This window comes from Lathamus discolor, chromosome Z, assembly GCF_037157495.1.
Source record: "Lathamus discolor isolate bLatDis1 chromosome Z, bLatDis1.hap1, whole genome shotgun sequence".
Classification (NCBI taxonomy): domain Eukaryota; kingdom Metazoa; phylum Chordata; class Aves; order Psittaciformes; family Psittacidae; genus Lathamus; species Lathamus discolor.
In genome coordinates this window covers 6,676,621-6,691,525 of record NC_088909.1, presented here as the reverse complement: position 1 = coordinate 6,691,525, position 14,905 = coordinate 6,676,621, and the positions used below count along the sequence as shown (strand labels likewise).

At 39.5% G+C, this 14,905-nt stretch overlaps 1 protein-coding gene across 2 annotated transcripts in view; it reads left to right on the top strand.

The window, feature by feature from the left end:
* The window catches only part of CDYL2 (chromodomain Y like 2), an 81,776-nt gene that overhangs the window by 23,070 nt on the left and 43,801 nt on the right, over window positions 1-14,905 (top strand). For both annotated transcript variants that reach the window (XM_065663097.1, XM_065663096.1), the window contains exon 2: window positions 8,444-9,032. In XM_065663097.1, the coding sequence (XP_065519169.1) occupies window positions 8,444-9,032 (589 nt within the window). The remainder of the gene's footprint in view (window positions 1-8,443; window positions 9,033-14,905) is intronic.

Genomic DNA, 14,905 nt, shown 5'->3' with positions numbered 1-14,905 from the left:
ACTTTGACTGACCAGTATCACCTTGTAGCTCACTCAATATGATGTACCCTCCCAGTGTCTCTTGTCTTCACCCTGGCTTTGCAAAGCTAGCAAGCTGTCCTCAGTTGTCACACTGCATTGGTAAAACCTCTGACCAGCTGAGGCTCATGCTCCTATTGAAATCCTAAATCCTCAGCACCTATGGAAACCACAGTATGACAAACAGCTCCCCTAAACCTAGGCTTTCACTTCTTTGTGCTCAAGTTTACCACTTTGCTGTAAAAGAGCTAAGGAAATATTTTCCTACCTACCACACAAGAACATGTGGTTTATTTTATAACAGTCATACCAGTAGCACTTGTAAAGCAGTAAGTCACTGATCGGTAGTACAGCAGAGTAGTTCAAATATTTATTTATACTGTATTATAGCTGAAACTTTGTGTTTTCTTAATGTGGAATCTTCACTTCTGGATAAGCTCTGGGATTGATGTAAAAGTGTTGAAGTCCTGGACTTGAGCTGAATCTGAATGAAGCCCATATTGTGGAGAAAAAGGCTGTGTGAACTGTTTGACAGAACACTAAATTGTTGGAACTGGGCAAGGTAAAGGAGAACAAACATAAAGAAAACAGCATTAATATTTTTGTAATGATTTCAGGTGCAGCTTTTATGTAAATCAGTAATTGCTTCCTGCATTTCTGGACTTGCTTTAATGTTGGTGAAATCATCGTCAGTGATAATCATCTTTTTGTTTTTTAACTACTGCTTACACTTTTCTACATCTGTTTGGAAACATAAGTATTTTTAACAAATTCCAGGCAGTTTTACTGAAGAAACTGTGATATGTTCACATAAACACTGGTTTGCTTGGAAGTCTCTTCAAGTCCTGCTCCTGGTCCTATAAACTGCTTTTAAAATAAAAGTAAACAACCTCTGCTTTAAATCCCAGGGATTCCTACTTGGATTTTACAGGCATCTAGAGTAAATTTGGAATAACTCTACTGACTTGTAGTACTGTAAAGGAAGCATAGGCAGCTTCAGGTCTTTACTAGGATGTGCTGAACTCTTCTCATAAACACACATATTTCCCATACACATATCCTCAGATGGTATAAAACTGGAGAATCCTGTTGAATTCCTCAGAGAAATATTTGAGGAAGCAATGAACAGTGTTAGAAAGCTGCGAGCCTTACATGTGTCCAAAACAGCCAGCTCTTTGTAGAGCTTAGCAAAATATTTTGTCTTCTTGAATTTAGATTTCTCATTCATCTTTTACTCATCCATGCTTATCACAGAAGGACACTGTACAAAACCAGTTCTGCTTAAAGCAAACTTTGTCCATGTCTCAATGCCCTTAGATCAGCAGCGTACATTAACCATGTGTTAAAATTTCTTCTGACAGTAAGAACAGCATTTATTTTTTTACTTTGTTCTTCTGCAAACCAGGAAGCTATCTATTGTGTCTAATTTTAAAGTGTGCTCTATAATGTACAAAACAAATTTAGCAGTATAGTATAAATTGCCAGCTGTACTTCAGTACTGAAATAAAAGTAAGCATTTACCATCAAATGTTGTCCTGGATAGCATTCTAACAGGTTCATGCTGAAATAAATCATACTAGCAAGTTTGTAAAGGGTGTATTCAGAACTGACCACTTTTTAACATAAAGGACACCAAGGTATACCCTGCTTCTTGCTTTCCTTTCCTTAAGCAGTATCAGCACTGAAATACAACAGTGAACTGCTTTACTGTACAAAAGGAAACGAGGATATGATAAATGAAGTGCATAATTATGCTTTAACATAAATAGGAACCCCAGTGTTCTTTGGATTTCCACATACGTTGTGTGTAGTGATTAATGTTTGTAAGTGAAAGGGTTTAAAACCATTTACAGAGGAACAGACAGACCTAAAGAGGTGTTCCCCACATTCCATAACAGTTCTTTGATGAAACAGGTGCTCACTTGTTGGACTGCAAAGGCAAAAATCCTGCTCTTCCTCCATAAAAAGAACATTGTCAAGATAACATCAACGTACTGCTAAATAATATCTTTATTTTTGTAGTGCACTTTTCTTGAACCTTTGAAAACTCTCTTGCTTTCCACATGAAAACCTAAGATTTTTTTACAAAATGATTACATTCAAGACTGAGCAGCTGTTTGCTGTGCAATCTGTCAACAGTAAGCCCAGGCAGAAATATGTTCTGTATCACAAACATACCCAATATGAAAGGGTTTATATGATGTAATTGCCTACAATGACAGAGACTACACATGTTGACCAAGAAGTCCCTTCGTGATCCCAGTGTCATCTGTCAATTTTCCAGTCCTTTCCCAAGGGACAGTCTATACAAAAAGGCCCATCTTCCAGTGCAAGCTTCTTGTATATGTTGTTATTCCTGTTCACTCAAAAAAGCACAATGATTGTGGCACTTCCACCACAGGTATTGTTTACACACATCCACTGAAATAGCCTAATAAAATAAAGTGATTTACATTACATCCTTAAGTTTACAGTGAGAGAAGGAAATGGCTTTAACAGACTGGGAAATGTGAGCACTGGAAGCTCTAACCAGGAGAAAGCTGCCATAAATGAAACGAGGGGAGACAAGGGCACAGAAATGGGTTCTGTTAGTAGAGTCAGCAACAGGGACAGATGGCATCAAGGGAGGAACCACAGCCCTTGTGTGGAGCTGGAGATGTATCATCAGGGCAGTTTGCAAAAGAGGCAGGAAAGAACAACTGAGAGACCACAGCGGAATTTGTTTCAGTGACACAGAGTTTCAGAGAAAGGTGGGACTTCCAAGAAAAAGGGCGTAAGGTCACTAGAGATAGGAGTCTCCATGGGGGCTGTGGTTGGCTGTTTTTCTGCAAGCTGTATTAGCCACAGCTTCATTTGATGTAGGTTCGTAATAAGGCAAGCTTCTACCAGAAGACCCCTTACATAAAGAGGAAATAGTATTGCTTGCATAAGGATGGAGTGTGCCTTATCTTTCAGGTTCTTCAAAGTACCTGGATGCCAGGGAAGGTAACAAACAGAGCATATTTACACAGGTGAAATGGGTCCAGAAGAGTCTTAGAAATGTGAAAACACCACTTCCAGTGGCAGTAATTTCTAATCTAATTGCTGTATCAGTAGTGTAAAATAGAACTAACTTGCAGTGCACTTCCGGTTTTCTGTATAAACCTGGACTATTGAATCACATAGCAGAAAGCCTCTGCAGCGCTGCTGTCAGGAGAGGAGGATCAAAGATGCAGGCTTGCATCCAAGGAGCAGCAGGAGTTTTCACAGCATTTGTTTGTTATGTCCTAAGTCTTTGTATGTGTGTGTTGGAGGACACGTATGCCGAGCACAGTGGTTTGCAGCCATGATAATATGAGGCTGATGGACTTTTTCCAGTAGAAACGCAGAACTCTCAGGATGTTCCAGCAAGTTTAACACCCCCTCTGATTCTGAGAAGATTGTCGAAAATTAAAAATCCATATGCTTAGAAAAGAGGAACTGAATAGAAATCAGTGTCTTCTTGACATTAAGAGTGTGTTCACTGAACTTCCTGCTAAGATAACATTTGATGGCTTGCTTGCGAGTTATTTAAATGAGGAATGTCTTCCCTTCCATTTTTCTGACTAGCTACCCCTTTTGCTTTCATTTTGACCTACCAGGTAACTCCACAAATTTACTGTTGGGGGGGGCGTTTCAACACTAGTACATTGATTAGATCTACTCTGGTTTTAAACTGTGGGTCAGAGTCTGGAGAGTACATCCATTCCACTACTATTATTCTAAAGTGAACGCTGACTGCTTCAGAAAATACAGTGTCATATTTTTTGTACATGTGGAAGAAATGGTTCAATTACCAGGTTTTGAAAAATTAAATACAAATATGCAAGAAACATAAATAAGTTACAGATGCAAGCAAGCGAGCAATTTACAACTAGTGAAGTACATTATTTCTTAAAGTGAAGGTAACAAAAAGGAAGAAGTTAGGGCACTAATAAATTTTTTTAAAGACAAACGTTAAATCAGATGGCCTTATCTCTCTCAGAAATCTTGCTGCCTTTTTCGCCTTGGCACTCTCTTCAAATACCCTTCCAGCACCCTGAGGCACAACATGAGACAAAGACCTTCAATGAGAAAAACACATGAAACAGTACAAGTCCTGTAATTTATAGTAATGAAAGCAGTTTTTCTAGTGTATGTCATGAAGTTGGTCTGCTGCTCTGTACAGTGCACTAACAGGCACCATCTGAGCATCACAGATTACAGTTTAAATTGTTTACATAAATATGCATGGCAAGAAGAGGAGATGACATGTACTTACAATAGAACTCATTAAGTAGATACGCAGTCTTCCAAACCTTTCTGGAAGTTCACTATCTCCTTGAAGGTGTTTTCTGAGCATAAGGATTTTATTTTTATTTATGCTCTTTAGAGCTGTGGTTGGTGAAATGAATATACTCTGCTCCGACTTTGCAGTTATATCTGAGAAATAATACAATAGGACTTACCCTTTCTTAACTTAGTCCAGGTTTCTTCCCTTACATATGGACAATAACACCGTGGTGTTAAATGAGTGATTTTGACCCTGAATCTTCTGTGAAGGAAGATATATGTGTGTTGTACTCTGCATATATAAGCACAAGTTTTGGATGATTACGTATTTATACGTAAGTTATTAGGAGATTTGTTTCACATTACGTTTTAATACCTTTTTTTAAAAAAAGACTTCTATTGCAATTTTCACCCCAGTTTGTGCAGCTGGGCATAAGGCTAGCTTTAAGGCCAGTTGGAAGCTGAAAAATGTGTTCCAAATGCGTTTGCACAGATGCCATGTTCTCGTACTGTTTGTTCTCTTTAAACATATTTATATGGTAACTTACCAGCACCTTAATTCATCCAGAATTAACCAGGAGGGACAGGGAGAGAGAGAGAATCCAGGCAAGTAATGGTATCTGTCATCCTAGCACTTTTTTAACAGTGATCCCCCTGCAAATTTAGTTTGCAGTAATTTCACTTTTATTAAATGCAGCTACTTAGTTTTCCAAACCAAATACAGTGAATTCAAAGATTTGGCAAACTGCAGCTACCAAGGTCCCTTTTGTGACGACGTTGTTCAGTTCTCATTAAAGACAGAACTGAGGGGGTAAATGGAAAGTCAGACACTGAAGCCATAGATGTTTTCTGCATGTTCTCAGAACCATGTATTCCTTATTCTAGGGAGGGAATAAAGTATGATTTCTGTTAATCAGTAGCTGTCACAGGATTTTTCTCATTAAGAAAACTCATGAATTTGTGTAACCTTAAGTAAATGCAGAAGGATTATTACTTTGTGTATACTACTTGTTAAATACACATCATTAAAAAAACAAATTAATTATGTTTGTTATTAATGTGTGCTGTGAGTAGAAGGAAAATGGGACAGACAGTACCAGGTGTGGATAGAACCCTAATATTTATGCCAACACTGAAGCATTTCACTGCATGCAGTGAAGGAGCACAGTGGCACTTTGAAGGGGATAAATATCAGTGAAGAACTTAAACCCTCAAGAAAGAAAAGGGACCATGTTGAGAGGTCAAGAATCTTTGATGCTACCCTCAAATGCATTCAGTAATGAACAATGAGGCGGTAATGAGGATGAGGCAGATACCTACTCAGCCTCTTTCTGCATCATTTGTCAAGCCAGTGGGTATGATGGAACAAAAAAACTCAAGGAAAACAACCAATTTTGGATCAACCCACGTTTCTTTTTCATTTTCTGCTGAGCAGAACAATAAACTGAAAAGAGGGTTGACCAGAAACAAAACGTTTTGTTTATTTAGTCCCTCTTTATTTTAGTTTTGTTAGTTAAATTTGAAGTGAAACATTGATAGTTTTGTTCTGGAAATGCTGTAATAAAATGCTTAGTCTTTCCCAAATATATTTGCTTTCCAAATGCATTTCTGAAACCATTTATTAAATTTTACACAATTTCATAAATACTTTTATTCTCCCTTTACAATGTGTTGAACTGATTAATCGCATTGTGCATTGCCAGTATTGTGTTTCCCAGGAACAAAGATCACTCATGTTTTCTCCTTTTTTTTCTCTTAATTGAAATGCATAATGCCTCAGCACCAAAATACTTGAGTGTTTTCCATATTAAAAAAAAGTTCTCCACAGAAGCTCTTACCTTCGCTTCTTCTCCTTGTAGTAGAGCAATAATATGAAAAATAAGAAATCAGTATAGTTAAAGATGCGTGCATGAGTGGAAAAAAAAAGTGATGCTGAAGAGAGAGTTTTTGTGTGTGATTCTGGAATATCAAGGGATTTGTCCTTACTGAGGCTCTTCCTTCAATGAGCAAGTGGGGGAATGCAACTGTTGTAATCCCTCAAGAGAAAGACAAGTTACTTCGAGGTAGCATCAAGCTGATGCAGAGATGGTGTTCCATCTCCAAACTTATGATTTAAAAGAGGAGGGGAATGAATGTATTGTTCAGCTAGTATAAACAGAATAGCACTAACCAGAATTCTCTATAGTAATGACAGCTGTGGTCTACTGAGCTTAGCAATTTAATGTTTTCCCCAGAACATACATATATGTGTTTTGCTCCTTGGTATAGTGAGCTGGAGTAATTAAAATAACAAATCCAGAGACAGCCCACAGGCCACTACAGAGTTCCACAGTTCAATGTACAGTCTTTCTGGTTAGTCCCAGATAGGAGGATGAGAAGTATTTCAAAACCAGGGATCATTTGGACAGCTGCTCCCTGTAAAGTCAGCGAGCGCATACTAAGTCTATTAGTTGTCAACTGAAAGCAACACATCCCAAATGAGGACAAAAAAAATGACAATTGTTTTTTTTGGTGAGGACTTTTCCCTCTTTTCAGACAAATGATCTCAAGCTTGCTTGGGCTGAGCTTCAGTGAATCGTTTTGCCACACTGAGCAATTCTGAAGGGGACTGTGCTAAATTCAGAGTAAAAAGGAAGCTGACCACTATGACTCAGACACAGATATCTTAGCACAGTTTCCATGTAAATGCATTTGGATAGAAGTATAATGTTTAGTTGCTAATTACGTTTAGACTCCTTTGGGGAATCCACCAAGATGTCTATGAATGTACGGCTCCAGCCAGTGAACAGACAGAATTAATCCATTGGTTTGCTCTAACAGGGGACCTGAAAAGAACAATTACTTACACTGCTGTGATTGACCTTCCTCAAGGTTAAATTCTCTGTACACATTCCACTGTTGCTCTTCACATGAGATGATTTTTCTTTGAAGAGTAGTGAAAGCTATTGCATTTGCTATCCACTTACCTATTTTTCTAAATTAACACTAGTGCTTTTGGTTAATTATAATGATTTTTTCATTATTACTGGCATCTTTATCCTTTATAAGCCACATCTTAAAAAAAATACAGAATTTGAAAATTAAACTTAGGAGAGACATCAAAGGTCATTGCTCATCATAACCTGATTTTCCAGCAATGACTTTTCGTGGCAGATGTTTGTCTAACAAAAATTGTTTGTTCTAAAACCCCTGGATATCTTCCCCATGTTACCTGTTCTCATGCTTATTCTTAGTGCCATTAAAACATTTTTCCTAGTGTCTTGATGTAAGTTTCAGTTGATGCAACTTAAACCCATGACTTGCTGTCCACTGACTGTGCTTGGGCTTTCATATGCACTCTCCCTGTAGTTGAGATTTTGCCAGTGCTGAGATGGCACAGACATTTCTTCAGTTGTACAAGCCGTTTTCCACAGCAGCATATTGTTAATTCACATTCAGCTTGCAGTCCCAATATAGCCCCTTATCCTTTGTTGCAGAAATGTTCCTTAAACTGACATTTCTCTAGCATAGGTTCTTGAAATCCATTACTTCTATGTAAAGAATCCTGCCTTTATGCCTTTTATTTGCCTTTTTTTTTTTTTTTTGCACTCACAAATTTTGTTATTTACTCAAATATTGCACTCATAAAAAATGAGTAAAGGGATGTTTATAGGGTCATAATGCATGTATGGATTCAGGAGAATGATCGGTAACTCACAATATAGCAAAAGATGCTTGCTTTAGCTCTTCCAAATAAGAGGTAGCTTAATAGTCTCATTTTACAACCAGATTTACAAAGAAATCATGCTTTCATAAATGATCTTCTGTCTCTCTCTTGTTTCTTCACATTGTGGCTATTGCAGGTTCCCAGATTAGGTTTGATCGGGTGTTTTATGTCTCTCCTTAATGCTTTCAGAAGGGGTTATGGCTTTGCTGTCAAAATACCACTGGGGCTACTGCATTCCTCTCTTGTATTGCCGGGTCTGTTGATGGGAGTTTCTGTTTAACAGAAACATGCAAGGCAGATTCCTAAACGTTGTGTCAAGCAGTTTACGCATCAAGTGGGTTCTCATCAGGAGTCAGCTGCAGAAGAGCACTGTTTACGTGTCTGGACTATTGTTCTTTCTAATAACATACTTTTGTATTTTTCTTTTAGGTAGAGAGGATTGTAGACAAAAGGAAGAACAAGAAGGGCAAATGGGAGTATCTCATCAGGTGGAAAGGCTACGGAAGCAATGAGGACACCTGGGAACCTGAACATCATCTACTGCATTGTGAGGAATTTATTGATGAGTTCAATGGACTACATGTTTCTAGAGAGAAACGATCAAGACATGGGAAACAGGCTCCTAAGTTTTTACGGGAAAGCCGAGGGTCATCTCTTGAGAAAGTACCACATAGACCTTCTGAAACTGGGAAGCCTAAAGGGTCAGCACACAAAAGGAAGAGAATTAACCCATCTCTTCAAAAACAGAAAAGGGGATATACAGCAAAGCCAGCATCTGCTAATGACAGGGCTGCTAAAACTGTGACTTACCGAACTACTCCCAGCGGTTTACAGATTATGCCACTGAAAAAACCACACAGTGGTCTGCAGAATGGAGATGGTAGTCATGAAAAGGATTCTAGACATTTTGGGAATGGCTCACAACAGCAAAACGCGGATTTAAATGAACATGAAGGAGATCAAAACTTGGCCAGCATGTTGGAAGTTAGTAACGATTCACCTGTTGTGAATGGAATTGGTATGTGATTTAAACAACTACAGTCTTAGGGGTGGGGGATGTTAATTGCAGCAACTGCAAATAGAAATCCCACTCGTGGAAAAATCATTGTCGTGCTATGCAAGTGCTATGGTGAGAAGCATATAAACAAGTGTCACACTCTTTCCCTATGTATTACACCATTTTTTATCAGTTTGCTTCTCTCCTTCCGTTTCCCACGGAGTGACATGAAGCAGATTGGGCTTCATTATGTGCTTTTGAAGCAGAAAGTCCTTTTGGGGAAATGATGACAAGGCACTGAGTAGGAATGATGACTGAGGTATGTATAATACTGCAACTGGTTTTGTCTATTACCAAGTAACAAATTACTTCTCAGTTATGTGTGCTCAGACACAATGGTCTCCAAAGATCAGAATTATTTTAGAAACAGAATTAATACCACTCTTCCTAAAGTATCCTGGTAAGTGTGGATGAGTAGTATTCAAGTTCCTCAGTATTAGCGCTCGTCATATTCAAGAGTACTCAGAAATGCAAGGTTCTTGTCTCTGACAGTGACTAGATATGTCAGAAGTCACATTCATACTTTGTGGGAACGTACAAAATCCCTGAAGTGAATGAGAAGAAATGGGAGAAGTTTCTTTCTAATCCTCTGGTTGCTGATTGTCTTAGTTCTTAAGAAATAAAGGTTTATGTTCTTTGTAAATACTACTTGGCTTAATGCAACTGAGTAGCTTCTCATTATCTGTATGTGTCCAATCTTTTTTTTTCTTTGTTTCTTTTTTTTTTTAATCCTACCAAATTTAAAGCCTCCAGGAGTTAAGACAATGAGATGCACATTTTATTTGATCAGTTTCTTGGGTTTGGGGGGTTGTTTAGGGTTTTTTCACCTTTGCTTTCATTGCATAAGCTCTTGTCCTTACACAAAGGGATAAAGTGGATGATGTCCTGTCAGTCAGTAGGCAGCCCCAGCTGTTCTAGCCTGCCTACCATGTGGAGGTCTTTCCAGGTTCCTGGTAGTTTTCAGTGTCCTCTTGTGCCTTTGGTGTGTGGAGGGTTTTTTTAATACCTTTTAAAAACAGCAGGAGCTGTACCAAATGATTTCCTACTGCTTACTGATACAGTGGCAATTCAGCCTTTTGAGGATTATTTTTTTCTGCTGTTACACACTGCATAAAGGTTTCCATTGAGTGGTACACAGTTGCTCTGACATTTTTTTTCCTTGCTGGTTACAGTTAATTTAGAGCCCAGCTATATGTATGGTTCTTTTCATTATGCATTTAATCTGCTTTACTGTTGCTAATTCACCTTTTTCTTATGACTCAGTGAAGCTCTTCAAAATCTTTCCTAGTTTTCACTCTACTAATTTTGTATTCCTTTCAAATTTTCCTCTCATACGTCTCTTCCCAGTTCATTAATATATATAATAAATAAACCTTCTGCAGGTCCTTGGGGCAGCCAACTACTAATCATTTGACATGATGAAAAGTAAGCATTTGTTCCAGTTATTTGTTTTTATTAGCCACTTTCTATGGCCCATGATAGCGCTCATTTCCCCAACAGCTTCTTGTGAATTGCCCTGCCAGAAACTTCGTCAACTTAAATTATATCACTCCAATTTCCATTTTCTACCCTACTGGCAACCTAGCAAATGCTGCTTGATTTGGGAGGTAGAACTGGCCTTGCATGGTCTTACTTGGTCTTACATCTGGTGACTGCTGGGATGTTTCAATCCAGACGTCAAATACCTTGTTAAAGACTGTTCTAGGCTGAGAAAGTTGGGGCTGTTCAGCCTGGAGAAGGAAAGGCTGCGTGGAGACCTCATAGCAGCCTTCCAGTATCTGAAGGGGGCCTCTAGGGATGCTGGGGAGGGACTCTTCATCAGGGACTGTAGTGACAGGACAAGGGGTAATGGGTTAAAACTGAAACAGGGGAAGTTTAGATTGGATATAAAGAAGAAGTTCTTTCCTGTGAAGGTGGTGAGGCACTGGAATGGGTTGCCCAGGGAGGTTGGGAGTGCTCCATCCCCGGCAGTGTTCAAGGCCAGACTGGATGAAGCCTTGGGTGGGATGGTTTAGTGTGAGGTGTCCCTGCCCATGGCAGGGGAGTTGGAACTGGATGATCTTAAGGTCCTTTCCAACGCTAACTATTCTATGATTCTAAGACTCCCAAGCCAGCAAAATGTGTGGTCAGCTTTAAATGCAGAAGTAGCCCTGATGATGTCTATGACACTTAAATTTGAGAGTGCAAGCTTTTGTATTTTGATGAGTTTGAGCTCATATAGGACTGCTTAAATAGCTACCTGCTTCTTTAAAAAGACTTGCATATCTAATTACAGATGTGTGCAAGATTATTTTTCTTTGCTTTCTTACTGTTTCCAATGAAGATTTTGAAATAATTTGTTTTGTGTTACTTATTGTGGAAGTTCCAATACAAAATGCATCTTTAAAATGCATTAATTGACATATTTTAGAATCTTTTTTTTTTTTCTTAATGAAGGACTTGAGGGCCACAAAGAACCATAAGGTGAAATGAGCCTTTCATTTGTCCCCAGAAGAGCTCACAAATGGCATCCACCAGCCCTTGTTTGAATAAGCTCTGTAAGACTGCTCTATTTCGTCAGAAGGCTGCTTTAACTAAGCAGCCAAGTGTTCTGCCAGGCACAGAGACATGCTCCTGGCCTAACAGCTGATATATGCGCCTCCTCTAAAACATTTCTTTATGGTGGTTTTTGCATTCTCCAAATCCATCACATCTCTTTTGTATTCTGCTCTCCTTTCTCCCTTGCGTTCTGGCCTCCCTGTAGGCAATAGCAGGAGATCTTTAAATCCTTACCTGATTCTCATCTGAAAAAAACCCATACTCAGCAGCAGTCCCAAGGTCAGAAGTCCCTGTAGTCCTGCTTTGTGATACCCAGCACGTGCATAGTGGAGAAAACTACAAAAAGGAGAGATGAGACTACCAAAGGAAGAGCAGGCAGGAATTGGTGAAGAAGGGTCAAAATAGAAATACTAGGGTTTTTCCTAATATTGCCCTACAAATTTGAGAGAAGTAACATTTTCTGATACAGGGTTTTGTATCATTTGAAATGTCATATAGAAGAAACTTGCACTACTCTTCAACAAGCCCAACAGTTCACTGAATTCCCTCAGTATTCACACTCCAAAGGAATGTGAATACTGAGCACAGAAGATGCCACTGTGATTCTGCCACGTGTCCTGTTAGTATCACAGACTCATTGTCATCGGGATAGATGTCACACTAGAAGTGGTCTGAAATATTACACATGACAAAGTTTCAGAGGAAAATGCCAATCTGTTGAATAACAGAAGGGTTTTCCAAACATTGTGAGTTTCAAAACTTTCTCCAAATCCAAGCTAAGGTCCCAAAGCTTCGTCCCTTGAGAGAAGGAGCAGTGTGGCACTCTGGTTGGCAGGACTCTTGCACTTAGCTCTGAGGCAGCCAGCTATGCCAGAGGTTTCAGGCAGTCTGCCACAGAGTCTGGAACTCGAAAGCCTGGCATGCACCATCAATGCTTCCAGGGCACTGTATGTGGAACAGAGAGAGAGCCTGGAGGACCTGGGTTTGACTACCAGAAGCTGTGGCTCCCAGGCAGCCCCAGGCAGAATGTGAGGAAGCAGACATTTGTGCCGGCTTTGAGATTGCCTGTAAGGAGCCCAAGTGAATGTCAGACTCACTTCACAGCTGTGTGTAAGAGTGCACAGAAAATGCGCATAGGAGTTTTAAGATGAAGCCTAGATTTGGAAAACAAAAATACCTCACAGTCTGAAAACTCAGCTGTAGGCCCAGCTCTGCTGCCAGTGTTGTATTAATCGTAATTAATAATTTATAAACTGTAGCTAATAAAAATACATCTATTTTGTTTGTGGTATGCCAGTTCTGTTGAAACAAACAGTGACTATTTGAAAACCAGTTTTTGATGATTTCTTGAATGGGCTTCCACCAGTCTGTGCTTAGTTTTGCGTATATGTCCACTTGGGTACAAGTGTTTCCTCCTCAACCGATAGATAAAACTCTCACCAGTAAGCTGTTTACCCCATAAAGATGAGTGTATACCTACAGATGCCTGCACAAAATCATATGTGCACCGCAGTTGAGGCCTGGAACCTTGCTTAAGTTGGGAGAGACCTTTCTTACCAAAACCTCTCTTGACCTTCTAGACATCCCGTCCTAAGGAGGGTAGATTCATCTTTACCAACAGTTTTAAGACAGTCTGTGAATTGGAAAATGTGGGGAAACTCTGGGGGCAAGCATCCATAGATGTTCCTAGGAGCTAACAATGCTATTCTTTCTTATATTTGTTGTCTCCTGTTACCACATTTCTGTTTCTCCAGATATTGTAATTGAGAATGATTGTTTTGTCAAGTTTCTTGCGGCATCAAAGAACATCCCCTTTTAATTTTCTCTTTCCTTTTTCTACATAGCTCTGTACCATCTGCTGAAGAATTTTTGCTTCTCATGTAGAGCTAACTACTCTTTTTCTCCATTACAACAATCTTTGTAGTCTCATGGTGCCCTTATTTTAAATACTCTCAGTGAACTTAGTCACTGCTTCCTCTTGTGTTTTTTTTTTTTTTAGCTTGTTCTGGTTTTATTTATTCTGGAGCAATACTGCCAGTAAAAGACAACCAAATATGCTTGCTTTCTCAGTTTGGATCAAAACTCATTGCTTTTAGATATCTTACAGATGCTCACTTAGCTGGAGAAGTCTGAAATCATTACTAAATTATCAACAGAACACTGTGTTTAAGTATGTACAGTATTAACCATTGCCCACAAGAAAGACAGAAAGGAGACAGAGAAAAAATATTGGACAGACTGGGGAATGCCAAGCTGTTTTATCAGGGAAAGTAAGGGAGCATGGTTTATTTCACTTAGAAAAATTAAAGCCCTAGCTCCACGATGGTTTTCATTCACTGTGAATGCATGCGGCTAACAAAAGGAACAGTCCAGCTTTACTTCCTGTGATAACCTGATTGTTATTCCTATCCCTTCACCTGCACTGGTTATAGCACTCCTGAGGTTGCAAGGTGGACCTGATCTGTTTGACAATTAACCAGAGGGTTCTTTCCAGCCAGAACAGTTCATCAGGTCTCTTCATTGTATGGCTGCTTACCTGGATGCTGGTACCAGCACAAGCACCACTGTATAGGAGGTGGCACAGACTGCTCCATTAATCTGATTGCAGTCAGTGCTAAGAAAGAAAAGGTGTATCTGAAAATAACAGGTGAGGTGTCTTTTTCTACTGGGTAGAAGCAGTAGAAGGAGATGGGTAGATCCAAGTCCACTAAAGCACTGAGTGATCTGAGGCTCATTGCCATCTTTTCACCCCTTCCCCTCCTACTTTCTGCCTCAGCTGTTTTGACCATAAAGTTCTGTCCAGTATAATGAAGCCCCAGTCTCAGACTTGATCTGGAGTCTTCAGACTCTTTCAGCAGCAGCAGTAGTAACATCGTTCCTTGTTGTTCCCTTTGACAGTGGTGGAATACTAGAGAAGGTGCAGCAACAGGCAACTTAAATGATGAGGATCGCAAGAATAAAAGAGGCTTCGGTTAGGCAAGAGAGAGTCTGAGGGGAAGTATGATCAAAGTTTACAAAGTCATCAAGGCCTCAGATAAAGTAAATGCACAACTGTTCTTCACTAGATCCCTCTAGCAGAACTAAGGACCACTCACTGAAACTGGTGGAACATCAGATAGAGCACAGATCAAAGAAAATTCTCTGTGTAGTGGCTGCACAACTTCTCAAAGTGATACCACAGGAAGCTGTGGAGACAGACAGCATCAACAGGCTCGGAAGGGGATTAGGGAAATCCGTGAAAAGGTCCATGAGCAAATACTGAAGGAAACAGAAAGGATGAATCCTTTCCTATTCTT